The sequence below is a fragment of the Pelodiscus sinensis genome, chromosome 1 (genome assembly GCF_049634645.1).
Source record: "Pelodiscus sinensis isolate JC-2024 chromosome 1, ASM4963464v1, whole genome shotgun sequence".
Taxonomy (NCBI): Eukaryota; Metazoa; Chordata; order Testudines; family Trionychidae; genus Pelodiscus; species Pelodiscus sinensis.
This window is the reverse complement of record NC_134711.1, coordinates 190730036-190757654: the sequence shown is the minus strand read 5'-3', so window position 1 is coordinate 190757654 and position 27619 is coordinate 190730036. Positions and strand designations below refer to the sequence as shown.

The following is a 27619-nucleotide window of genomic DNA, read 5'->3' as shown; positions in this document are numbered from 1 at the left end:
TAATCCTCCCTTGCATTCTCAAACAGAGATCAATCATGGCCTGGCCCTTAGTAGGGCTGCTGAGGTGTGAGGGACCAGGCCTAGTAAATAAATCTGCATCTCTCACATGTCATTGCCTATGAATGCTACTAGACCAGCAGGCAAACTTTTTCTCACTTCTTTAGTAATCATGTGAGGATTAGTGTCCTAACGATGTATGCCAGGACAGGATTTGGCTCCTAATATTTATATAGTCATATATGACTAATAAACCTTTTTCTTTCTTCCTGTTATGACACACACTTTACCAGACAAAAATGTTTTATAAATTGGCTCCTCTAAAAAAAAGTCCAACACTCAACCCTTTCGTCCATGTACATGTTATGAAAACATTTTTCTATGGGAACAAGAGCAGTTCTTTATATACACAGCTAAAGGAAATAAATACAGCACCCAGTTTGGTATAAGAATATATTATTTAGAAGACCAGTTGAAAAATTAAAAAACAATCTGTACAAAGTTTCCTTTTTTTGCGTCCATGAGGATAGCGACAGTTCTTTAAAAATACACTCTTGGAGTGGTCGCAGCTACTTCTATCATCTTTTCTCTGGGCTGAAGGATCCCGTGATACTTAGCTGCACCTTATTTCCTTTAAGGCCTCATCAGGTCTGTTCTGGGACAGAAGGGGAATTCAGATCAACTATATTAAGTGTTGATTAAACATAATAAAATTCAGAAGATTATATCAATAAATACACTGTTAGGTCATAATCTCAGGAATATTACTAGATAAACAAAGCATTTGGTGCTATACCCACTGACCCATAAATAGTAGGATAGAAAGATTAGTTAGATTATGCTGTAGTTGTCATATGGCTGCCTACAGGTACCTGGTGCATTAATCAGAATGACATTTTTCTGGATGTCTGTGAATCATTTTCCAGAACAGGATGGTTATTAAAACATCATCTTATGTCTATGGACTTCCAGCCAAATTCTCCATGGACACAAGAAGGGACAAGTTTGCTGAAGTCAGTTGAGTTGCACCACCTTATATCCACACATGTCTACTTCAAACATATTTTTTTAAAAAACAAACTCACCTTGTGACTTTTGTGTAGCTCAGAGTGTTTTTCTTTTCACTTCGGTGCGCCGTCAGTTGTCAAACTTTCGCTTTTGTTCTTTTGCAACTAGAATAAAGAGCAAGGTGGAACAAATATCACTACTGGCACATCATGGACAGACTGCCACCGCTAGCTGATCACTAATCCTCCTTAAGGTTACAGCTGAATTTCCATGCAACAGTATGCCCCAATTTGGTGCATCACAGGCCCCATGTCATCCAAAACAGTTCTGATGGCTGCAGGAAGTGCACTTCAGTATTTCTCATTATTTGTTCAGTTAACTTCTGAGATAATTACCCTCTATTATTTGATGGCATTTCTGAGTGTATACAGTTTTCATGATACCACAACTCCTTGGACTAATATACTGTAATTAAAGCTCTATCAGTTTCCATAGAAACTCTGTTTTTGACAACTTTACACTTCAGGTATAAAAATTCACTTCAGCTTGAAACATCCCAAAGTATCAATAAACCCCAGCTATTATCTTAAATGTTTTTTTAAAGGAACATTTCATGTTTCTGTCATAGACTTGAACATTTCCAGAAGATTTTATTTGCCAGTCTGTAATTCCCCCCTGCAAGGTCTGGATATGTCTAGACTGCATGGCTCCATCGATGGAGCCATGTAGATTAGGGTTGTAGGCAAAGGGAAATGAAGTGGCGATTTAAATAATCGCTGCTTCATTTAAATTAAAATGGCTGCCGCGCTGTGCTGATCAGCTGTTTGGCGGCACAGCGCTGTAGTCTGAACGCTCTGTGGTTGACATCAAAGGCATTTGTTGACCTCCCTGTTATGCCTCGTGGGATGAGGTTTACTGAGGAGGTCGACAAATGCCTTTGAAGTTGACGCGGAGCGTCCAGACTACAGCGCTGTGCTGCCAAACAGCTGATCGGCAAAGCACAGCAGCCATTTTAATTTAAATGAAGCGGCGATTATTTAAATCGCCGCTTCATTTCCCTTTGCCCAGTAAACAAATCTACATGGCTCCATCGACGGAGCCATGTAGTCTAGACATGCCCTCTATGTGCTGTTCCTGTCCACTCCCAATCAGAATTAGAATCTGAGCTGCTTAAAGAAGGATCTGTCCTTCCTAAATGTTTGGAAAGTCTCTTAACACACTGTGTTGCTATGGCAAATCACCACCAACACCACCCACCACCACCGCTCAGGGAGTGAGGGAGTAGGCATGGTAAATAAATCTGCCTGTCCCATAATCAACACTCCCAGACCACCAAATACAAACTTTTTCTCACTTTTCTTTAGTAATTATGCGGAAGAACGGCTCTTGCACAAGAGGGAGTTTTTATGCAAAAAGGAGGTGGGTAGATGGCTCCTTTTTGCACAAAAGCCTCTTGCGCAAAAACGCAACCTCATTAATTATGCAAATGAGGCGCGGCGATATTCCATGCTTCGCCTCATTTGCGTATGTTTTTGCTCAAGAGCAGTGTAAACATAGTCACAGTGTGAGCACTAAAGGCATCATTCTGTACCACAGAAGTCAGTGGGAACAGAACCAAGCACTATAGCACTGTGATTCTCCTGCATGCACAGTATTGAAAAGGATTTGGCATAGGTCAGAGAGAACTGAAAGACCTGAGGCCTGGTTACAGACACCATCAAAGCGCTCATAGAGCTTACCTACTACAGTGGGAGATATTTGGTAAATACCATTGTTAGATGTACCTGTTTAATCTGGGTTAAAAAATGAATAAATGTGGTCATCTGTTTAATCGTATTGCATGGTGAAAGTGTGTGTGCACCTGCATGCAGTATAAAATGGAGGAAGAGCAATTCCAAGTATGCCAGTGTCACCTGATAATATTTCTGCAGGCTCTTTTTAATTATGCATTCTGTGCACTCGGATTTTTTGCCATTTTCTTTTCTATGGTTAGGTATGATGACTGCTTCTCTTTCTCATCATTATGTATGTATGTATGTATGTATTTATTTGTTAATTTATCTAGTGTGATAGATATGCATAGTGCTTTATAAATATATAGGAAGAAAGGATGACCAAAGATATCATCAAAGGCAATAAATATAATCAAAATGAAGGAAACCTTGAACTGTTTGTTTTAATTTTTAGTATCACCCACAGCATATGCATACAGCTGAAAGAATAATTGATTATTCAGTTCAAATCCACAAAATCAATTTGTTGTGAACTGAAACTGAACAAAATGTCAAAATCATTTTGTGTAGAGAAAAAAGTTTCAGTTGAGTGAAACTATTTTTTCATTTTCTTACATTTGTCACGTGTTTTAAATAAACTGTTAAACAAAAGGAGATGGATATAAAAAAGAAATGTTGTTTAACATGAAATGTCAAAACGTTTTACTGTACCTTTAAAAAGCCAAAACAAACCATTTAGACTTTTTCAACTTTTAAACATTTTTAATTTACCCAAACTATTTGCTGGATTCAACCTATATTCATGAATAGTTTTGGTCACTCTTCACTGAATTTTTGAGTAAATTTAATATTTGACTGAAAAATGTCATCCAGTTCTAGGTATGTATAGCTTGCCTCTTTCATAGCGTCATCTAGTTGTTTTAATTCCTCATAGCGGTCTCTGGATTCCCAAAGAGGTTGGAGCATGACTTCTTCAACTTCTGGAAAAAGCTAAACAAAAGTGAGAAAAGTCAAACTAACATTTCTTTAAATATTTATTTACCTGTAAATGATAGAAAGGGAGTGAGAGAAGGCGTCACTGGCTTACTAAAGGCGTATCAAAATCAAAGCTGAAATGTTCTCAGCTCCAGGGGCATCTTAGAACCTTAATAAACTTACCTTTGTTACTGTTTCAAACATTGGGATCAGAACAAACTTAAGGAACCCAATCTGTGCTGTTGGTTTGGTCACTTTATCTCGGTCCATGAAAGGTGCTACTGGAAGCCCCTCAGACTTTTCTCGATCACTCTGGAGCAGATTCAATAGGTAACAAAGATTATTATCAATAAGGAGATTGTGGGAGCAGCAGAACACAACTTGTTTTCAGACTGGTAACAAGGTCACTGATATTCTATACATATTCCTCTATGATGTATGTGACAACAGCAAATGAAAGTGTCATACATTTTAGAAGCTGAACCTTATTGTTTTAATAACCTTTTTACTGCTGTTTCTTTTAGTCCCCCCCAAATGTTGCATGTATTGAAAAGTATCATATTGTAACAAGGCCATAAAGTATCATATTGTAACAAGCCTCAAAGCCCCTGGAGACTGTCTCACGCTAATAGGACATGAGCTAGAACACTAAAAATAGCTGTGTGGATGTTTCGGCACTGGAGGAGGCTAGCCACCCCACCTCAAAGCCAGGATGCAGGGTGGGCTTGACCTCAGGTCTCTGCTAGCGCAAGGTCCTCACAGCTATAATTAACATAAACCCACTAGCACAAGCCTGCCTTCCTGGTTTAAGAGGCTTATGTCATGCCAAGCCTCTTAAACCCCAATTATTGTCAGCCAGGATCAAACCCGGGACCTTTGGGGTTTAATGCATGAGCCCATGAACTAAAAGACATCACTCTTAGCCAAGGGTGTAGCAGATGCCTCAATCTCTAGCTGCCACTAGAGCGGGACAGAGTACCACACCAAGAGAGCCTAGATTGCATTTGCGGTAAATGCAGTGTAAGAAGGAGATTCTTAGAGGCATACAAAGCAATTAGGCAGCCACCCAAAATCCATGGGACTTCTTAGGGAGTAAAACACTACTCAGTGTGAGACAAGGTAGCAGAATCTAGCCTTAGCTTTTCTACATAGGAAGGAAAGGATACGTGACTTCATTTTCCTCTGGAGAATTATCATTTTTTGGTATTAAGCAAGGCCTACCCGCCCATAGTCAAAAACAACTTATTGTATCTAGTTTATCGAGTGGCTTCTAGTACATGCACATTCAGGGATGATTGTATCCCTGTGTTCCAAACTTTGGAAAGATCTTTACAAATAATGGGATGGATCCTTAACTAGCATAAATCAGCGTAGCTCCATTGACTTAAATGGGTCTACAGTGATTGCAATCCAATGACTGTCTGACCCAGCATTCCTATAAATGCATAGTTAGTAAAAGGGGCACAGAAAATGCCAACGTTGACACCCTTTTAACTTCACTGCCAGCATTTACTCTTATCTTTCAGACTTGCTTGAAAAACAAGTGTGCAGTAGTACTTTGTGTCAGATGTTAGGGTAAGGAGAACAATAAAGTGCATAGGTCATTTTGTTTTGCATAAAAATATTGCAGTGTCATTGAGCTAAAGGTGCCTCTAACATTTTGTCATTAAGATGCCCTATTATCAAGCATTTTCCTTTGGACGCACCTAACTTAATTTCTTTGTCAAATTGATTCTTTCAGCACACGGAAAATGTAAAAAAAAAAAAAAAAAAAAACAGAAAAAAGAAAACACTGGCATTTTGTTCCTCCAGCCATGATAAAGCCATGTTTTGCATGCTGCCAGCTGCTACAGTGTGCATGGACAGCTTGGTTTGGATGGGAGAGAGCAGAGGATTGCTGTTAGTTTTAACACTGCTTTATACTACCAACCCCCCCCCCCAAAACCCCCACATTAGCGAGGGAAGGGAATACAGAAAGAAGCAAATATTTTGGGAATATAAGTTGATTTTTCAGGACTAACTAAATTGATGGCATCCTTTGGAAATAATCTTTTTTTTTTTCACTTTTAAAGCAAATGTTCATCCTATGCAGACTTGGTCATTTCAAAGCATCGCAGATCTAATTTAAACTTGGCCCATTTAATACTACCCTTTAACTGACTTTTTCTATACCCACATTTCTTGCCCTTTTGGCTTGACAAGGGTTTACATGCCAAATAAACTCACAAGGCAGCCCTATTAGTAAGAACAAGCTGCAGTCCAATGACATTAGCATTTCTACTTTGTTATTGTCATTGATCTCAATGGCAGTCAATTACAGCATTTTATTCTGAACATACTGTCCTATGCCACGCTTCTGTCACCTTATTCAAAAGAAGCCTCCTCATCCTTGTGGCACTAGAATGTCATACAATATTACCAATCAGCTGCAGCTATAACTGAAATAGAGATTAATTAATTATTAATTAGTATTATTATTTTATTTTATACTGTGTATCCGTGTCTCTGTCTCTCATTCTTACCTGCATAAAATATTCCTCTAATAAGCAGTCTACCCATGGTTCTGCAACTTCCATCGGGCGGACTTCATTTGAGATATCACAACATTTTATCAGTACCATCTTCAACTAGAGGAGGAAAAATATTTTTACACTCTAGAAATACAGAAGCCTGCCTCTTTGTCAATCCATGAGCCTTTCATTTTTAGAGAGGCAAAGGAAGCGATCTCAGAGAAGAACAATAGTCTTATGGCTAAGGCCCATGACTGATCTAGTGTCTCCTCCTCCTATCTAGAGATGTTCTGTTCCTGGTTCTGCCTGCCACAGACTTCCTGTATGACCTTTGGCAAGTCACTTAACCCCTCTGTGCCTAAGTTTTCCTTGGCGATAGCGCTTCTTACTCCATGGGAGGTTTAGTCCATGAATAATTGTAAAGTGCTTTTACATTCTTCGAGGGAAGGAACTACAGGGGCCCAATCTTACACTCATTAATGTCAATGGAAAGATATCCACTGATTTCAATGGCAATTGGACTGGGTTTAGAGCAAAGTATTGTTATGATGGATGCCATGGAGACGAGACTAAAACTAAGAATGTATATCTTGACAGATACAGTAATTATTTCTTGCTTCCGTGACTCTAGGATTACAAAATCTGAAAGAGAAATCTAGGCTTTCTTTGTATCAACTGCTCCCCAGATTTATTGCTTTTTTTTTTGTAAAGTTTTTATAAAGAACCATAGAAATATTTAGATGTTCTTGTTAATGTTACAGTGCAAACCAGTTCTAGACACACATTTCCCTGCAGTATTTGGCACCATTGGCAGTGCCACTTAAGAAAGGGAGGAAGGGTGGTTCCATAAGTTAGCTAAACTGGGACTAGCAAGAGCTGGGTCCAGTACTCTGCTCTACTAGGGATTTCTTGTGAGACGTTGGGCAAATCACTTAGTGTCACTTCTCCACTTCACAGGAGTGTTGTGAGGCACATATGTACTATCCTGAGGGGCGCTAGCTAAGAATTTAAATCAGTCTGACCCAAACCAAAAGATTTCACTTGGATTTTTTTCTTGTCAAAATCAAGTTTTTCCCCACACAGAACATTTCAAGTTTGCAGAAACTGCCTTTTCTGTTGGAAAAAACCAAACACACACAGTTTGACAGAAAACTTCTAATCACTTCTACTTAGCATCTTGCATGTTCAGACCAAAGCCACAGTTTAGAATGTAGTGGTATCACCATGAACCACGCTCAGCCCTGAAAAATGATAAACACCATCTCCTTACACAGGTCACATGTTCCTCATTTGAGTAATCAAAATTATCCATTTTTTCCTTGAAAGAGTCCAGTATTTCTGCATGTCTTGCCATGTCTGTTGCCAGGATTAATGTAATTATCCCCTGTGAAAACAAACATAATAATACACCAGTTTAATGTCCCACAAGGCCTTACTTCCACTATGTAAGAATGTGTTTAAATTAACACAAACACTTTATAACACAGATAAGAACAGATGTATCATATAAATGAAAGAGGAACTTGAGGCCACTTGATAAATCATAGAATCCTAGAATACTAGAACTGGAAGGGACCTTGGGAAGTCATCAAACCCATTCCCCTGCCCTCACGGCAGGACCAAGCACCATCTACAACATCCCAGATAGACGTCTATCTAACCTGCTCTTAAATATCTCCAGAGATGGAGATTCCACAATCTCCACCCCCAGCCAATTTATTCCAGTATTTAAGCACCCTGACAGTTAGGAAGTTTTTCCTAATGTTCAACCTAAACCTCCCTTGATGCAGTTTAAGCTCATTGCTTCTTGTCCTATCCTCAAAGGCCAAGGAGAAATTTTTTTCTCCCTCCTCCTTGTAACACCCTTTTAGACACTTGAAAGCAGCTATCATGTCCCCTCTCAGTCTTCCCTTTTCCAGACTAAACAAACCCAATTCTTTCAGTATTTCCTCATAGGTCATATTTTTTAGATCTTTAATCATTTTTGTTGCTCTTCACTAGACTCTCTACAATTTTTCCACATCTTTCTTAGAATGTGGTGATCAGAACTGGACACAGTACTCCAATTGAGGCCTAATCAGCACAGAGTAGAGCAGAGGAATGACTTCCCGTGTCTTGCTCACAACACTCCTGTTAATACATCTCAGAATCATGTTTTCTTTTTTGCAGTTTATTTATTTAAAGAATTTGCAGTGACACGAAAAAATGAAAATCATGTTACTGGTTTGAGTATAATTATATGCTGGAGAAACTGCTGCTTCTTGTTCTGAGCTTTGTTTGATTTTTTAAATATGTGTACACAATGCACAAAGACATAAAAAGGTCAGTTCTATGTGCTGAGGACAAAGTCTGGTCCCACAGAAGTAAATGGAAACTTTGCATAGCTTCATTTTCATTTAACACGGATGGGAGTTGCATCCATGGATCTCAGGACGGAATTTCACCCATAATGTTATGGGAATTACTTCTTAATTTATTGTCATGGAAAATACTGTGATGTCACAGACTTTATCATTATGACTTCATTGCCTCACACAAGAGAAAAAGATATGGGCTCCAGTTTCAAACTTTTTATTATTAATAACAATGACATTTTTAAAAAGATAATAAAATGTGTAGAAGGGGAATATTTGTTTATTTACAATTTTTCTCCATTTGGAACTCCCTTTTTAAGTTCAGTACAATGTACTTCTAATGGTTAAATAGTTATCACCTATGAGCCCTGTGGCCTATTTACAGTCACACCCTAACAACTCCTTTTATAATGTAAATTTCTACACACTGAAGAGTACACGTTTATTAGTCACACTTTGCTCATTGTGTTCCCAAAAGTCCAACTAGAGAATTGCTAGCAGAAGAGCCCAGAAATCTCTCTGTGGCTAAACTTACACTACAGCCAGGATTTGTACCAGTGGTCCATTTAGCAGGTCTAGGGAAGACCCATCAAATCGATCACAAATCACCCTTCAGTTGACCCATGCACTCTACTCTGGATGAGAAGAGTAAGGTAAGTTGATGGGTGAGAGTCTCCCATCGAGCCTATGTGATATAGACACCAGAGTAACTTGATTGACCTAAGGTATTCATGTAGCTGGAGTTGTGTACTTTAGGTTGTCTTACTGCAGTATTGTAGACCTATCCTAAATCACTTCAATTTCTAGATTATGCATTTCTAACCTCTTGATGGAATTATTCTTTTGGATTACATAGAAGGTAGATATGTCCACACTGCATCTTCAAGAGCAGTTTGCACATCATAGACTTCCCTCTGGATCAACATTCATACCTGTCTGATCCGTTTGAATTGTTCCGGGGTGACATTGGAGAAAATGTTGCATTCTGGCTGGGCAATGATCTGGAAAGCCACAGCACAGTGATGGTTCTCCAGTGGGGAGATGTCATTGTACCGCACGGCGAGCTCAGTTCGGGCATTGATCTGGTAGCTGATGTGAAGAAAATAGTGAGGTCTCGCGTGTTACATACACCCAGTACTTAAAAACAAGCATTGCATGTTAGACATTGGCAATGCTACATATGTTGTGAATATCTCATTAGTTAATACAAATTATTGCAACAGTAAATATGACATCTGAATTTTTTTGAGGAAATGATAATGCTTCCAGATAGACTCTCATTATTTACTTTTTATTAGAGAATTCCTATCACTTAAACAGATGAGGGAAGGATAGAGGGGTTTTGAAGTTCACAGGCTTGATTCCCACTAACTCCCAGTAAAGTCAATGGAAAGAGTCTCAAGGACCTTCATGCCAATTGGATCAGGTTTCTATTTAATATCTCAATACAAGTGAATTAGAGTTAAAATATACTTTACACAAGCAACAATGCTTAGCACTTCTAGAATACCTTTCATCTGAGGCTAACACTGTACTTCAGAGACATTTATGAAGTAACCTTCAGATCACCACTGCCAGCTTCTTGTTATTATCTCCACTGTATAGATGGGCAAATGGAAATATACAGTGGTTGAGTGCTTTGTTTAAGGTCAGGCAAGAGGTGTTTGGCAGAGCTGGGAAAAGAACAAAAACTCTTCACACACAATTGAGTCTCAACCATATGACCATTTTTCTGCTACATAGGATAATTAACAACAACAAAAAAATTCACCTGAGAACATTTTCTAGCTGCCAGTTTTACTTTTTTGTGAGAAAAATGAAGAGGGGGCCATTTTTCTTTCAGTGATTAGCAGCCTCAGCTTGGGATAGAGTAAGCTAATGGCTGTTGTTGCATATAGTCTAACCAATGGTGGCTCTGTCATCAGTGTTTGACTACAACAATGGGGCATTGTGGATAGATTCATATTCAGCTGCCACATTTTCTGCTCTGGACAGGAGAAGAAAATACTGATCTGCCTTTTTCGTCGATATATTGTAAAGAAACAAAAAAATAAAGGGTACACGTACGCGTTATTGTATCCTGGGTGATCTAAATCATGGCATACTGCAGCAGTCATTAGAATTAAGATATCAATTTGGGAAAATTTCTCCTGCAATAGAAAAAAAAATAATGTAGTGTCTAACAATGTCTATTTTTTCCTCCTACCATATTCACATTTCAGAAAACCAAATAATTTAAGTAAAGTTAATCTTTATTCATAAATTAAATTCCCTGCAGGTAAGAAAGACGATTCACTGTTCACTGCAGCAATAGATGACTCAGATTTGACTTTGATGTATTAAATAGAAACAGTTTGGAGGTGGCAAATGGAATTTTGTCTCAGATTTCTTAATACTTAGACCTTTAGAAATACTTCCAGCGTCTACATTAGGTGGGGGAGGGTTGGAAGACAATTTACATGCCATTATCTTTCATGCTAACTAGAGATGGGAAGCAAGTGAGGAAATTTTTTCACAAACATTTCAGCAACGTCTAAACAGGATGAACATTCATGAAAGCAAAGTTGAGCTCATATGACTATTTACTAGACCACAAATTCTTGCCAGTAGCAGGGCTTCATTAAACTATGGAACAAAACGGGGTTAATGATGAAATTATATTTGTTTTGTGTGGAACTGAAAGCAGTTTAGAAACATTAGGCCATCCAGTGATGGAAAAATACATCTGGTTTAGGTGACCACACAGATCAAATCTGAATCATGAACATATACTATGCAAAGCAGTACATTCAGTGAGCAATTCACGAGCAATAGGCTGAACCTAGAAAACATTTGTTGAAAAATTTTATATAGTGAATGAAGTATCAATTCATAGCCCACGAAAGTTGTCTTCACTGGCCTTTGATCAGGCCCCAGATACATAAGAATGTCAGGCAATGTGAATCCAGGAAAAGGGTTAAATGAATACTTTGTGAATAGTGCTCTCTCTTTGAGCTGTAGTGTGGCATGGGGGCCTTCTGGGGAACTAGTGACAAAGAAGAGACAACTTTCGCTCTTTCTATTTCTTGGTCAGTTTACATGGGGAGTCCTAAATTTGAGATTAAAATTGAAGAGGCCAGACCTTGGGCTGTAGAAGGTCAGATACACTTGAGTCACTACCACTGTCTGGAGATCTGGCATTTTACTACATCTCTTGATCAATGGTGCCTTTGACAGGATGGCAGGCAGAGATGTTTTCCAGTCTCCCTATTTGTAGGTTTAGATTAGATTAGATGAGATTATAAATAAAACTTCATTCATTCCATGGGGCATAGCAGTCAGCCAGCTTTCTTGTTGATTTTCAGAGGAGTTGTGTACTCACCCTCCCCTCCGCCCCCGAATAAGCCAGTGAGAGTTGTAGGGGCGCTGCACTTTGGGCTATCCTGTGGCTCCATGGAATGACTGAGTCACTGTTAAGCATGAGCTTAAGTGCTTTGCTGATTCAGCTTGGAGTGACTAAACGAAAGAGTCTCTAAAATGCTTAAGCATTTTATTTAGTGATTTTTTTCCTATAATCCAGGGCTATTGGTTCTCATTCTAATTAGACACAGATGAACCAATTTGGGTGAAATAAGAACCCATTGGAAACTTATTTTATTCCGGAGCAAAACACAACCTCCTTTTCATGTCTGAATCTGGTCTAAGTGTCTTCCCTACATGCTGGGTGCATCCCACCCATTTCTCTGCAGTGGCAGATCCTCTTGAGGAAGACTAAAACTCCTTCCTTCCTTGGATGGTTGCTAGAGACTCACTTAGTCTCTGGACTGGCCATTGCTGCTGTAGCTCTTCTCAGGCTTCCAGAGAACTTAAAAGTTTCCCTGGTGCATGCGCCCCAGAATGCACCAAGCCCTGCTGGAGCACAGATGGTCACAAGGTATAATTAGTTTGGGGGCATCAGGAGATAGTAGTAGAGGCTGGGATATGAATACTGGGGAAGAGCCAGAATGAGTGGAATGTAAAGGAGCACTCGGCAGAGACACTAGTGACTCCTGTCCTCAGTTGCTGCTTCCGGAGAGAGAAAGGACAGTGCTGCTGCATGGCTTTTCATTGAAGAGAGTACCACACAGGTGGAGAGGAGACATCCTCTTCCCCTGAAGAGGAGCAAAGAGGAAGGAACACTCATCAGCAAAGACAGAGAGTCTGGGGCTTTTCCAAAGTGTTGTTTCATGGGGAGTGAACCAGAAAGGGACTATCTAAGGCGGAGAGTTTCAGATCATCTTTTGGTGAAGCACTTGTGGTTATGGAGATTTATTTCACTTTTTGAGACCCATCCTATTTATCTTAGATAGTTATATGGTTCCCATTACTGTCGTATTTAAGAATCTCACAATCTTAACATATTTATCTTCACAACAGTCCTGTCACGGAGGGCCGTGCTATCATCCTCATTTTACAGGTGGAAAAGTGAGGCACAGAGAGGGCAAGTGATTTGTTCAAGGTCAGACAAGAAATTTACAGTAGAACAGGGACTTGAACCAAGGTCTTCTAAATAACCCATCGGCTAGTGTCCCAACCACTGGCCATCTATCTTTGAACTATACTCCTTATTGCTTGATTTTTTAATGTTTGCTTGCTTGCTTTCTTGCTTGCTTGTTTTCAGTACATTAATAGTCAGGTGCAAATAAAACGACGCTCCTTTTTGTAAGGAAAATGTCCTGGGTTTTATGACACCTGGTGGATGAATATTTGTCTAGTAATAGACATAGATGTGCAGATAGCTATGTGGACAAACTAAAGACACACCTGGAGATTGCAGAGTGAGATCATACTGTACATCATCTGGGTCACACAGAAGCAGTGCCGGAAATTATGGAATGGGTTGTTTCTGTAATTGTCATGAATACAGAGCTACAAAAAGAGGAAGTAAACCAATTAATGACTGTAGAGTTGTTTCTGAATGGAAAGATCTGAGTCCCTGCACTCCCCCCTCTCCCTCGAGGTGCTCCATGTCACCATGTGACATATGGAGCACCAAATCATTCTCCATTTTTGCTCCTTCAAAAATGAGAACACACAGCCCTGCAACACCTTTTGCCTCAGGAGAACTAGATACAGCTCCCCGTCAAAAATTAATCAACAGAATTCCTGAACAACCCAATGGAGTCACTGAAAAGCCCCAGGAGGCATTCCTTCCCCAGCCACATGAAGGATGGGAATATGAGGCCAAAGATTGTACTGTAAGTAGTCCTGCTCTTTTTCACAAGTTTAATCTGCCTCACCCGATAGCTTACGCAGGGAATAGTAAGCTTTTTCAATCCTGATACACAGCCCATGCTCTTGTCTTGCATCTCTTCTGAGCAGACACCACCACGTTTGCCAAATTATGCTGGGGACATAGACCCACTTAGGAATATACGCAGGCCACAAAACTCATTTCTGTCATAATTTGAATGTCAACCCTGTGGTCTTCAGAGGCAAGAACGAAATAGGTATTTAAGTTAGTCAGACTGCCACAGTACCACTGAGTGCCACACGTTCAGGCTGTGCTCTTGCAAGGTGCTCGTCAATCAGCAAAACATCTAAGGACACAGAGGCAACTTGGGAAGGGCAACCTTGGGGGCTACAAGATTCTCCCCCGGGACAATCCTCCTGTGCCCCAGACCCCATATTACCCCATCCCTGCTCCGCCCTCCTTCCCTTGCTCTGCTCTCTCCCCTCCTCTTCCTGTCCTTGCTCCACTTCCCATCCTGCCTCTTCTCCCAACTGATGTTGCCCAGGGGACTGGCAGCGCTAGGGTCTAGCACCAGCATTGGGGGTCCTGCCTCTGCTTGGGGGGAAAAGAAGAGGGTGCTTCAAAGCGGTAGCACCACATGGAGCCTGATGCCAGACCCCAGCTGGCCCAGGCTGCATGCAGCGTTTCAAAGCGGCAGCGCCATGTAGAGCGCGGGGTCAGCTAGGGACTCCCCCACTGGCCCCACGCTCCTTGTGGCACTGCCGCTTTGAAATACTGCGGGGAGCATGGGGCCAGTGGAAGATTGCTTAAGTCCCTTGCTGATCCTGTGCTCCCTGCAGCGCTTTTGCCTCTGAAGTGTAGCAATAGCTCCAGAGAACTTCAAAGGCGGAAGCGCCCTTATCAGTTGATGCAAATTGCTTTCTGTTCACCTGAGGTTCACCCTAAGTGCACTGTACACCATGGAGGAAATATCACAACCTGGAAGTAGGGACTGTGGATCTCCTTTTATCATCCTTTTCTGCAAAGTCTCTTTGTTCTTGTGTTTCAACACAGGGAGAATTGACATTCCTAATCTGTAATCACTATGCCATTCATTATTTTATATACTTTTATTAAGGTTCCTCTTATTCATCTTCTTCCTAAGTTGAACAATCCCAATTTTCTTTTCATGAGAGTTTTTCCATGACCCTAATTGTTTCCGGGGCTCTTCTGTGAAACCTTTCTAATTCTTCAATATCCTTTCTGAGATATAGTGACCAGTCCTACACAATGTATTCCAAACAAGGTCACATCACTGATTTATATAATGGCATCATATTATTTTGTTTTATTCTCCATCCTCATCCTTATGAAATCTAATCTCTTGTTAGCTTTTTTGACCACAGCAGCATATTTTGCAGAGGTGTTCATTGAGCTGTTTGCACCAACACTGAGACTGCTTTCTTAATTTGATACATCTAATTTAGAATCTTTTAAAGTGTACTAGTTGCTTATTTTTTCCCTTCAATGTGCATTACTTTGAATGTATTGGCATTGAATTTCATTGCGTCTCACTGAAATTCTTCAATCTTCCTGGTCCTGATGAATCTATACAACTTTGTGTCATCTGAACATTTTGCCATCTCATGGCTCACTCCCCTTTCCAGATCATTAATATGAAACACTGTATCAAATATCTAACTTTGAAGCATCCTGTCTTAACCTGCTTTTTCCTTTTGTTAACAATTGAGTTATTCCAGGAATCAGGAGGGCCAGCCCTGAGCACTGCCTGGAGCACGCTGCAGTACTGGCAGCGGCACTGAAAGCCCCGGTTCCTTTTGAATTGCTGAGGCCCCAGGCCAGTTGTCCCCTGTGCCTCTCCTCTCCCCACATCAGCAGGCCTGCCAGGAATAAACTTGGCCACAGTGAGTCCACAGAAAGTTAGGAATCAAGAATAAAGTAAACAAATACAAAGTAATTCTCAAACATGTCATCTGTGACCCTGATCATGCAAACGTTGGCACAAGTGCTTAACTTTGAATATGTGAGTAGTTACCCTGCCTTTAATGGGATTACTCACGTGAATAAAGTCAGTTCCATGAGACAGTATAGGTAGGATTTAGGGCTATATATTAAAAATCACAAATACTAGCGATTTCAAAGAAATACTTACCAACCACCTCTTCAGTGTGATAGGGTTGATATTAAAGTCTTTTACCAAGCCAAGATCATGGTACATGTGTTCCAAACAACTCAGCATCTTCAATGATGAATAGACAAGTTACTGTTTTAATCACTGTCATTTATAAAGCTTAATGAAATGTAAATCTTCACCTTATCAGCACTGATGTCTAATGGAACCCTATTGTTAATCATGAAACAAACTGCTAAAGACTCAAGATTAAAACCAATTCACCAAGGAACTGATCTAAAGCCCACTGAAGCCAAAAGAAACATTTCTATTGACTTCAATGTGTTTTGGATGGGGTGCTAATCCATCTTAGAGCTCCCTAGTGATCACTGCTTATGAAAATCAAAATTATATCACCTCATGAAGATTTGATTGTGCTAATGGACCTGGTTTATGGGCCTGATCCAAAGCCTACTGAACTCAGTGAGTGGTCTTTCCATTCACTTGAATGGACTTTGTATTAGGATCCAAGGGCACAGAAATATGATTGCAAAAGATAAGAGTTGCCGGCATTACAGTGCATTCTAGATAACTGAGTACACATAATTCATGTACAACTTCCTGGAATTTAAAAAAAATCAAGTATCTTCACTACATTAAACAGATGTAAAAAACCCCTCAGACTGTAAAATTACAAAATTTGAGTAGATTAATGCATATTCTCTCCCATAACTGTGTACTTATGAATACGAGCAATGAAAACACAAAGGAAAAACATTCTTTAAGACAACTGTACAGTATTTGACATTTATTCTTTTCAGAACAGCATACAACAAGATTAGCTATGCCATTCCAAGTCTAGATTTTGCTGTGTGTGGCTATAGAAAAAAAAGTATTTATGTGCTACTTAGTTCAAAACTACCTGACCCAGTTTTTGCATTTAAATTATAGCTGCATTGGAATAATGTTATAAATATGTCCTAGAAGATATTTTCATTTAAAAACCTTATTTTTGGCTATTCATAACTTCCCAGAAAAATTGCTTTCTGTGGTCAAATTTGCTGTTTCTCAGGCCATATTTCATTTAATAACATGTTTAGTAAAATTCCATTACGGTTGATTTTGGGACATATAACTATGAATAAAAAAGGCTTTCCTACAAAACTTCAGGAAAAACATCTGAAGGGAGTTCAGATAACACCATCACAATTTTGCCATACAGCATCATGCTTGATTCCCCGATACCCAAGAATATGGCTTGATACATTAAAAGCAAACTTACAAAACATGTTTTGTTAGTCTATAAAGTGCTACCAGACCATTTGTTATTTTTTCCTGTCCAGACTAACTCGGCTACCCCCTGAAGCTTCAAATCAAAGCTGTTTTTTAAACAAAAAGTTAGGCCTGGTCTACACTGAAAAGTTGTACTAGTGTAATTTTGTCATTTAGGGTTGTGATTTAGTACCAAAATTGTTATACTGATACAACTGCTGGTGTGGATGCAGTTATAATTATACAAAGTGCTAATATAGTTTATTTCCTTTCCCATACTGCTATGTCAGTATAAATCACCTTTTAACAATATGACTGCACCCAGTGTTTTGACAGTAGTCAATGCCAGGTGCCCCAGAGGGAATGAACAGAACAGGTAAACATCAAAGGTGCATCTACACTGCACCCGTAGCTTGAAATAAGATATGCAATTTGAGCTATGCAAATTGCGTATCTTATTTTGATCTTATGTCAAAATAGCTTATTTCATCATTTGGTGCTGTCTACACAGTGCCAAATTTTGAAATAAACAGCTATTCCAAAACGTTCCTTACTCCTCATGCAATGAGGTTTACAAGGACATCAGAATAGCGAGCCTTTTACATTTCGATGTAACGGACTTTCTCTTAAGATGCAGAATAGCTATTTTGGGATACTAGAGGTATCCTGAAATAGTTCTGTAGTGTAGACGTAGCCCAAGTGACCCATCCCCTGTCATCCATTCCCAGCTTCTGATAAATAGAGGCTAGGGACACCATCCTTACCCATCCTGGCTAATAGCCATTGATGGACCTAACCTCCATGAATTTATCTAGTTAACCAGTAGACACCCCGTTATCGAAACACCAGTTATCCAGTTATATAGACACCAGTAGGACAGGCAAAGTTAGGAGATTGCCTGGAAGCTACTCAGCCACGTGGATAGAGCAGGGCACAAGCTTTATTAAAGTTCCATTTATTCAACTTGACCTGCATTCTACTTCGCTCTTTGCTAATGAAGCAAGCAGCATACTTCCCATCTGCTAAGCTTCGTTCTCTTTAATGATTTAACTCTGCATCTTGTGCAATTTAGCCAGCAGGCATATATATTTGGATCTTGGCAAATTACATCTCTTGGGTCAGTATAGGATTCCAATAATTTTTTTCTTATATTTCTTTTTCTTTTTCCTCTGAATAATCATAAAAAAGGGAAACATATTGCAAAATGACAACATTATGGTTAACATTTTGCAGACTGAAACCTCAGAAAATTCAAAGTTTGCAGAAAAAAATGTTTATAAATATGGCTTATCTAATCTGTGTTTTATGGATAGCTTTCGCATTTGGAGCCTGAATGATGACATTGTGGAGATGCCACACAACTTGTGCCATCCCCTGCCTAATCAATTTGCTAATGTACAGGTTATTATAATTGGGCCAGGTTTCCAAGTGCTCAGTTTCAATTAAGACACCTAAATGAAGTGGTCAGATCTGCAAATGCACATGCAATAGCTCTCATTAAGGTTAATGACAAGCTGTCTTCAGAACAATAGGAGCTGCTGCATGCTGAGTACTTTTGAAAAGCTGGCACATTATTTATGTTCAATTAGTCATATTATGATAGCACCTAAAGGTCAAATATGGATCAGGACTCCACTGAGCAATGCACTGTGCAATCACAGATGTGGAAATTTATTTACAGCCTAAGGCCCTGATTCTGCTAGCTAGTAAATTGGGTGTCTGTGCGGGGTGGAAGTGGGAGGAGGAAGGGGATGACCATTTGCTAGCACAAACCTTACTGAATACATTGGGCACACTGGTTTGCCAACATGGAGTAGCTTGCAAGATTGGGATCTAAGTGGCAAACAAAAGATGGGGAAGAAGGAAACACTAAAATAAAGTGCTGACTCCTCTTTGTGATTTTATTGTGAGTCTTACAATATTTGGAGTTTTTCATATAGCTTTGGGTGACCGGATGTCCTGATTTTATGAGAACAGTCCCTATACTGGGGCCATGTCTTATATAGGGGCCTGTTAACCTCTCTCCTCTGTCCTGATTTTTCACAGTTATCTCATCATTCTAATAAAGTTGCTGCTCAGTTATCCTCGAGAGTGATCAGGTAAGCTGCATTAGAAGGGAACAAAGGTCTAACACCCCCAGCTAAGAGAGGGTTAGGTTTTAGCCCCCACTGGACAAAATACGTTTATATTGCTATATATTCCTCTGATTCTCCAGGGGTGTTGAAAAAGTAATGCAGAGTTGTTGAAACAGCCTATTAATGAAGTACCATAGAGAAAACCATCACTTTTAATGCCTTATGCACTTGATTACACTCTAGCATGCTGATTTATAGCCCACTTGCTCAAAATCAGCCACATAAACACCACTTACTGTTAAGTTAGCAATAACATAATTGAAATGGTTCATGCAAACATAAAACAGTCAAAAGAGAAAAAATGTTACCAGACATTACCATATGGTATTATGCTCAAAATGGTGATTGGTTCTGAGCAAAAGTTCCACATATGGTATGTTCCTAATCTCCGTACCCTCATGATATCAGTGTGCATGTCATAATGCAATGGCTCCCATTACTATGAATAAGTTACGCTGTTAAAATACTGTGCCTTAGTGTACAAAAATCCATGGATAATTCTTTTTTCCCTATTCCTGCTCTTTGTTAATGGTCTGCTAAACAACCTGCCAACATTTTTATGGTCCACCTGGCACGTTGTAATTCTTAGGGCAGTAAAAACATCACAAGCTAGATATTTGAAAGATGGTGGGTAAGTTGTTTTTCCTGAGTAGTATATGAGTTTGATGCTTACGGTAACTACAGGTGTCTGGAAAAAATAAAGTATTTTCCTCAAAATGGCAAGAAGTGTGGTGAAAATTCTGTTACCTTCTATGTGCTTGCCCATATATACTAATAATCAATGGGAACTGAACTCTGAACCACATAAAAGTCCTGTTATTCCTACCAACTGGAAGTATGTTAATAAATAAACTAAATGAAAAACATTATTCATGTTTGGATTTTTTATCTTTGGAATTTTGGCTCATCATGGAATATGTTCAGCTAGCGATTCTGAAGCAGAACAGCTCTTGTTCACATAACACTCTTTTGAAGATGCAATTTGTGCCCCTTCTTTGCAATTGCTCTCTCCCCTTTTTTTTCTGTTGGACTAATCTAGTTATGTCCTTTTCCTCCCTTTCCTTCCTGTCATTTATTACATCCATTTGTTGAATCTCGTTTCACATTATAACTGTCCATGCAATGGGCAACCTCTTTCTTTGTGTTTCTACAGCTGTTGGTACAATGAGGCCTCTGGGACCTTCCATAACATAGGCCATGTCTATACTAACCAGAGCATCCACGCTGTGGTAGTCTATCTTCTGGTGTTCGATTTAGGAGGTCTAGTAAGGACCCACTAAATTGAATGCTGAGGGCGCCCTCATTGACTCTGGTACTCTTCACAGTTATGAGGAGTAAGGGAAGTCAGTAGGGGTATGTCTACACTACCACCCTAGTTCGAACTAGGGTGGTGATGTAGGCATACCGCACTTGCAAATGAAGCCCGGGATTTGATTTGGAACGAGGTGTACAGATAGTTCGGAATGGCTTGCTAGTTCGAACTATCTAGCCTGTGCCGCGTGTAGCCGCGCGGCACGGGGTTCGAACAAGCCGGCATTTAAAAATGGCGCCGGCCGGCTTATGCAAATGAAGCCCGGGAAATTCAAATCCCGGGCTTCATTTGCAAGTGCGGTATGCCTACATTACCCCGCTAGTTCGAACTAGCGGGGTAGTGTAGACATACCCTAGGAGAGTTACTCCCATTGACCTCCTGTTGTGGGGATGCCGAAGAAATTCATCTTAAGGTAAGTTTACTCCAGCTAAGTTATTTACATAGCTGGAGTTGTGTATCTTAAGCCAACCTTCTGGTTTAGTATAGACCCACCCATAGATAAAGATGATTAATAATTAATAAATAATAATACACCTGAATCTTCATAATCGGGGTGTCCCTAATCTGGAAACATCCATAGTTCAGGCCTGCTGCATGCTGCCATTCCCCCTTTCCTCTCAGCTGTGCCCTTGGGAGTGGAGAGCCAGGCAAGCACTTCACATCTATCCCCCTCCCTCCCAGACCCCACACCCCCATCCTCAGTGCCACTCATTATGGTAAACACTCATGGCCTGGAAAATTCCATAATCTGATAGAGCCTATTTCTTAAACCTGCCAGATTAAAGAGGTTCAAGTGCATTATGCTGTGCGCTTAGATTTGCATCTACTCTGGATTGCACATCAACATCTCTGTACAGGAGCGTACAAATCAAGGTAGCCACACGACCCTGGTTCAGCAAAGCCCCTAAATACTTGTTTACCATTGAGTAGGTAAGTAGTGCCATTGATTCCTTGCTTAAAGCTAAGCATGTGCTTAAGCGCTGTGTTGAACAGGGATACATTCACTCATACTGGATGGCATGAAAGATGCTAGGCTGGCATTAACTTTGTTGCACTTTTCCTTTAATGGCATTACTAATATTTGGATTATTACGAAATAATCAAAGAGTTCTATAATAAAGACAAGCTTTTTGGCACATTTAGGGAACAAAAATTTTTGCGCTCCAAGATGATTCACTCAGTGAAGAATTAGATTTCACACACATTTCCTGGATTCGCCAATTCTGCACTTAAAACAGCAAATTTCAACTTAAAAGCTGAGGAGTCATGACGTGGATATTTTTTGCCTCATCTACTTTTGGGAACAACGCTGATCCAGCAATTGGCTTAATTACTCAGGGTGCATATACACTGCACCTGTAGGTCTAAATAAGCTACACAATTTGAGCTACAGCTACAGTATATATGCACCATGAGTAACTAGTCAATTGCTGGATCAGCGTTGTTTCCAAAAGTAGATAAGCCAAAAATATCCATTCAAGAAAGTTTTGGGTTGTTTTCCTTTTCAGATTCCCTTAACTAATACATATGTCATGACGCCTCAGCTTTTAAGTTGAAATTTGCTGTTTTAAGTGCAGAATTGGTAAATTCAGGAAATGAGTGTGAAATGTGTGTGAATTATTTTCCAGTCAATTTCATAATAGCTTATTTTGAAATTTGGCATTGTCTACACAGCACTTATTTTGAAATAAATTGCTATTCCGAAATGTCCCTTACTCCTTGTGGAATGAGGTTTACAGGGATGTTGGAATAGCGAGCCCTCTGGTATCCTGAACTAGTGCTGCAGTATAGACAAAGCCTTAGATGCTGGCCTCTAAGGATATTTCTGCACTGCAGTTGGATGCCCTGGGCTAGTCAGTGCCACGGGGCTCAGGCTAAGGGGCTGTTTATCTGTGGTGTGGACATTTGAGCTTAGGCTGGAGCCAGAGCTCTGGGACTCAGGACTCACACCTGGAGCTGCCTGACTGGGGGAGGGACACTTCTCCCTCAGTGATAGCAGCTGAGGATAGAACAGCAAGTCTCTCCTAGGCTGCTGCTGTTGCTGAGGGAGAAGTGCCCCGCCTCCCTGCCTGGAAGATCCATGCGTAAATCTTGAGCCCCTGGGTGGGCAGGACTCATTAAGCAGCTGCAGGACTGTGCTGCCACACAGCTTAGCGGGAACACTGCCTGCAGGTTCTTTTCTACACTTTGGGGTCAGCATCCATGGGGCTACTAGGAATGTGAATGACTAGTCGACTGTCCGATAAGCAAATACTTATCAGATAGTCAACACACTAATCGACTAGTTGCTTCCCCCGTCCCTTGCTGCCTCTATCGGAAAAAGGCAGTAAAGGGAGGGGGGGGAGGAAGAAGTGGGGGTACTTCAAAGCAGCAGTGCCACATGGACCCCAGGGCCAGACCCTGGGCTCCACGTGATGCTGCCACTTTGAAACGCCGCGTGCAGACCGGGGCCAGCTGGGGATTCCCCTGCTGACCCCGGGCTCCGTGAGGCACTGCTGCTTTGAAATGCTGCGGGGAGTTCCCCGCTGGCTCCGTTCTCCCCATAGTGCCTTTGAAGGGTAGCAACAGCCCGGAGGTGGGGGGGACTGTTGCTACACTTCAAAGGCAGAGGCACCCTTATCAACTAATCAAATAGTCGATACCAATTGCTGAGTAGCTGAGTAATCTAAATTTAACATCCCTAGTGGCTACATTGACTTCTAGTCATCAGGTGATGAACAGAAGGTATTCTTGAATGTAGGCCAGGTCTCTGTTCAGCATTGCTTTTATTAGGTTGTGTGGCTTTCCTGACACTATTTGTACTGTCACAGGAAAAGCTACAAGTATCGACAACTTGTTTGCTCATTGCCTCGTTACCTCATTGGGCTCCCACAGCCAGACATCAAACGTTGGCTTCCGAAGTGCTTCTATGGTCTCTTGAGACAGCATGTACTGTAGACAGAAAGACAGTGTCTGTTATTAACTGCTACTGAGCTTCCCTCATGTCGTCATGGGAGCTGTGTTCTGTCCTCATCAGAAGTTCTCCAGCATACCATTAATTCATTTTCCAAAATTTAGTGTATAAAATGCATGATCTCATGTTGGTTTTAATATTACATTATTTTTATGGGGGGATGAAATATTTTAACTTCAGGTGATTTATATTTTCATTTTGAACTGTTGTTTTTCTAGGGTTCCCACATTTTAATCAGGTGCCAGGCAGTAAAGTTTATGCAACTGTTTATTGTTGATCCTCCCCCCACCATTTCTGTGAGCAACAGGATGGCTCCTCTTCTCCTCTTAAGAACATAAGAACATAAGAATGGCCATACTGGGTCAGACCAACAGTCCATTTAGCCCAGTATCCTATCTGCTGACAGTGGCCAATACCAGATGCTCCAGAGGGAGGGAACACAACTGGTAATTCTCATGTGATCCCTCCCCTGTCACCCATGTCCAGACAAACAGAAGCTAGACACACCATTCCTATCCATCCTGGCTAATAGCCATTGATGGACCTAATCTCCATGACTCTAGCTAGCTCTTTTTTGAACCCTGTTAAAGTCCTAGCCTTCTCCTCTGGCAAGAAGTTCCAGAGGTTGACTGTGCACTAAGTGAAGAAAAACTTCCTTTTGTTTGTTTTAAACCTGCTGCCTATTAATTTCATTTGATGAACCCTAGTTCTCATACTGTGGGAATAAGTAAATGACTTTTCCTTACTAACTTTCTCCATACCTGTCATAATTTTATAGACCTCTATCATATCCCCCTTTAGTCTCCTCTTTTCTAAGATGAAAAGTCCAAGTCTTTTTAATCTCTCTTCATATGGGACCCGTTCCAAACTCCTAATCATTTTTGTTGTCCTTCTCTGAACCTTTTCCAATGCTAATATATCTTTTTTGAGATGAGGCAATCAACCAACCACACCTGTATGCAGTATTCAATATGTGGGTGTATCATGGTTTTATATAGAGGCAATAAGATATTTTCTGTCTTATTCTCTATCCCTTTTTAAATGATGCCTAACATTCTGTTTGCTTTTTTGTCTGTGGCTGCACACTGAGTGGATGTTTCTAGAGAACTATCCACAATGACTCCAGGATCTCTCTCTTGAGTAGATGTTGCCAAATTTGTCCCCATCAATTGTATGTATTGTTGGGATTATTTTTTCCAGTGTGCATTACTTTACATTTATCAGGTTTCCATTTATCTTTCATACAATTATCATTTACTCTTCCCTTTTCTCCCTGCCACACCTGGCCTGGGAAGGGGAAGATGGTACCCCAGTTCATCCTCCCCCCCCCCCCCCCGCCCAATGGAAAGGTGAAAATTCCCCAGAGGAATCATAGAACACTAGAAATGGAAGGGACTCTGAGAGATCATCAAATCCAGTCCCCTGCCTTCATAGCAGAACCAAGCACCAAGATCATCCCTGATAGCTGTCCCTCCAAACTGCTCTATCCAATCTCCAGGGATGGAGATCTCCCAATCTCCCTAGGCAATTTATTGCAGTGCTTAACCACCCTGGGTATGTCTACACTAGAAAGTTAGTTCGAACTAACGGACGTTAGTTCGAACTAACTTTCCTATGCGCTACACTAGCGCTCCGCTAGTTCGAATTTGAATCGAACTAGCGGAGCGCTTAGTTCGAACTAGGAAAACCTCATTTTACGAGGACTAACGCCTAGTTCGAACTAGCTAGTTCGAACTAAGGGCTGTGTAGCCCTTTAGTTCGAACTAGTGGGAGGCTAGCCCTCCCCAGGTTTCCCTGGTGGCCACTCTGGCCAACACCAGGGAAACTCTATGCCCCCCTCCCGGCCCCGGACCCCTTAAAGGGGCACGGGCTGGCTACGGTGCCCGTGCCAGGTGCAAGCCTGCCAGCACCCAGCTAGCAGACCCTGCACCTGGCACGGCACAGAGCCACCCACCCGATGCCTCCCAGCCCACCCCCTCTTGCCGGGACCAGGCTGGCGGCTCCCGGGAGCTTGCCCTGGACCGCAAGAGGCGGGCACCTTCCTGGGCTAGTGCGGACATCGTGGACCTCGTCCACGATCTCCGCACTAGGCACAGGAAAGTGGCCGTCTAGGGCAGGAGAGCTGCCAGCCTGGCCACCCAGGAGCAGGTGTGCATGAAAATCAAGGGGGTCCACTGAGACCCCCGACCCTGAGCCCTGAGCTTACAATGGCCGTCCTGGGTCAGACCAAAGGTCCATCTAGCCCAGTAGCCTCTCTGCCAACAGCGGCCAACCCTAGGGACCCTGGAGGGGATGGACCGAAGACAATGACCAAGCCATTTGTCTCGTGCCATCCCTCTCCAGCCTTCCACAAACTTTGGGCAGGGACACCACTCCTACCCTCTGGCTAATAGGACTCCATGGACCCAACCTCCATCACTTGATCTCACTTCCCTTTAAACTCTGTTCTAGTTCTAGCCTTCACAGCCTCCTGCAGCAAGGAGTTCCACAGGTTAACTATTTGCTTTGGGAAGAAGAACAACTTTCTCTTACTAGTTTCAAGCCTGCTACCCATTCCTTTCCTTTGGTGTCCTCTAGTCCTTCTTTATGGGAACTCATGAAGAACTTTTCTGAATGCACCCTCTCCACCCAACCGCTGCTTTTAGAGACCTCTATCCTGTCCCCCCTCCGTCTCCTCTTTTCTAAGCTGAACAGTCCCAGTCTCTGTAGCCTCTCTTCATCTGGGACCTGTTCCCAACCCCTGATCATGTTAGTTGCCCTCCCCTCTCCCAGCCTTTCTCTTCCCCTCTCCCACCTCCTTTTCCCAGTCTCCCCCAGTTTTTTTCAATAAAGACAGAGTCAATGTTGGAAGAAACATTAGCTTTATTTTGTACATCAATAAGAAGGGGGGCTAGGGAAGGGCAAGTGGAAGGAGGTGAGGGAGGAATGGGGTACGAGCCCCCGATGGGGAGGACTGGGCTGGCTCTGCGGGCTTCTGGGGGTGGAAGCTCTCCTGCAGCCCCCCAATTACTCCCTCTCCCCAGATGGCAGCCTGCGGCAAGTGCAGCCGGGCTGATGGCCGAGTGGTGTGATGTGCCCAGTGTGGGCACTCAGGGCACTCCAAGCCAGAACTTCTTTGCAAGCGGGGCACCCCTTAGAACTGTGTGTCCGGGGTGGGGGTTGGGACCCTTTAAGCGCAGCCCTCGGCTAGCCTGAGACAGTATCTCCATGCTCTAAGTCCTCCTTTTATGCCCTGCCGGCACTGCTTCCGGCCATCATTAAGCCCTGTTCAGAGTCCACTCAATGTGGACTTACTAGTTCGAACTAGCAAAACGCTAGTTCGAACTAGTTTTTAGTTCTAGATGCGTTAGTTCGAACTAGCTTAGTTCGAATTAACTAATTCGAACTAAGTTAGTTCGAACTAGCGCTGTAGTGTAGACGTACCCCCTGACAGTTAGGAAGCTTTCCTAATGGCCAACCTAAACCTCCCTTGCTGCAAGTTAAGCCCATTGCTTCTTGTTCTATCCTCAGAGGCCAAGAAGAACAATTTTTCTCCCTCTTCCTTATAATGCCCTTTTAGATATTTGAAAACTGCTATCATGTCTCAGTCTTCTCTTTTCTAAACTAAATAAGGCCAATTATTTCTGTCTTCTCTCATAGCTCATGTTTTCTAGACCTTTAATAATATTTGTTGCTCTTCTCTGGGCCTTTTCCAATTTCTCCACATCTTTCTTGAAATGTGGTGCCTAGAACTGTGGTGGTGCCCAATACTCCAATTGAGGCCTAATCAGCACAGAGTAGAGTGGAAGAATGACTTTTCATGTCTTGCTCATACTACCCCTGTTAATGCATCCTAGAATCATGTTTGCTTTTTTTTCGCAACACTGTCACACATCTAACTCATATTTAGTTTGCAGTCCACTATGACCCCTAGATCCCTTTCTGCAGTACTCCTTCCTAGACAGTCGCTTCCCATTCTGTATGCGTGAAACTGATTGTTCCTGTCCAAGTGGAGTACTTTGCATTTTTCCTTATTAAACTTCATCCTATTTATCTCAGAACATTTCTC

General features: G+C 41.4%; 1 protein-coding gene across 5 annotated transcripts in view; it reads right to left on the bottom strand.

The window, feature by feature from the left end:
• Positions 1 to 436: 436 nt before the first annotated feature.
• The window catches only part of PDE9A (phosphodiesterase 9A), a 96850-nt gene continuing 69667 nt past the window's right edge, over positions 437 to 27619 (bottom strand). For 4 of the 5 annotated variants that reach the window (XM_075912259.1, XM_075912262.1, XM_006137868.4 and 1 more), the window contains 11 exons: positions 23475 to 23549; positions 15942 to 16028; positions 13360 to 13464; positions 10645 to 10727; positions 9510 to 9666; positions 7494 to 7607; positions 6236 to 6340; positions 3897 to 4025; positions 3633 to 3728; positions 1083 to 1169; positions 437 to 652 (listed from right to left, as the gene is read on the bottom strand). In XM_075912259.1, the coding sequence (XP_075768374.1) occupies positions 1119 to 1169; positions 3633 to 3728; positions 3897 to 4025; positions 6236 to 6340; positions 7494 to 7607; positions 9510 to 9666; positions 10645 to 10727; positions 13360 to 13464; positions 15942 to 16028; positions 23475 to 23549 (1002 nt within the window). In that variant the 3' untranslated portion in view covers positions 437 to 652; positions 1083 to 1118. The remainder of the gene's footprint in view (positions 653 to 1082; positions 1170 to 3632; positions 3729 to 3896; positions 4026 to 6235; positions 6341 to 7493; positions 7608 to 9509; positions 9667 to 10644; positions 10728 to 13359; positions 13465 to 15941; positions 16029 to 23474; positions 23550 to 27619) is intronic. The other variant, XM_006137869.4, reaches the window with a different exon arrangement.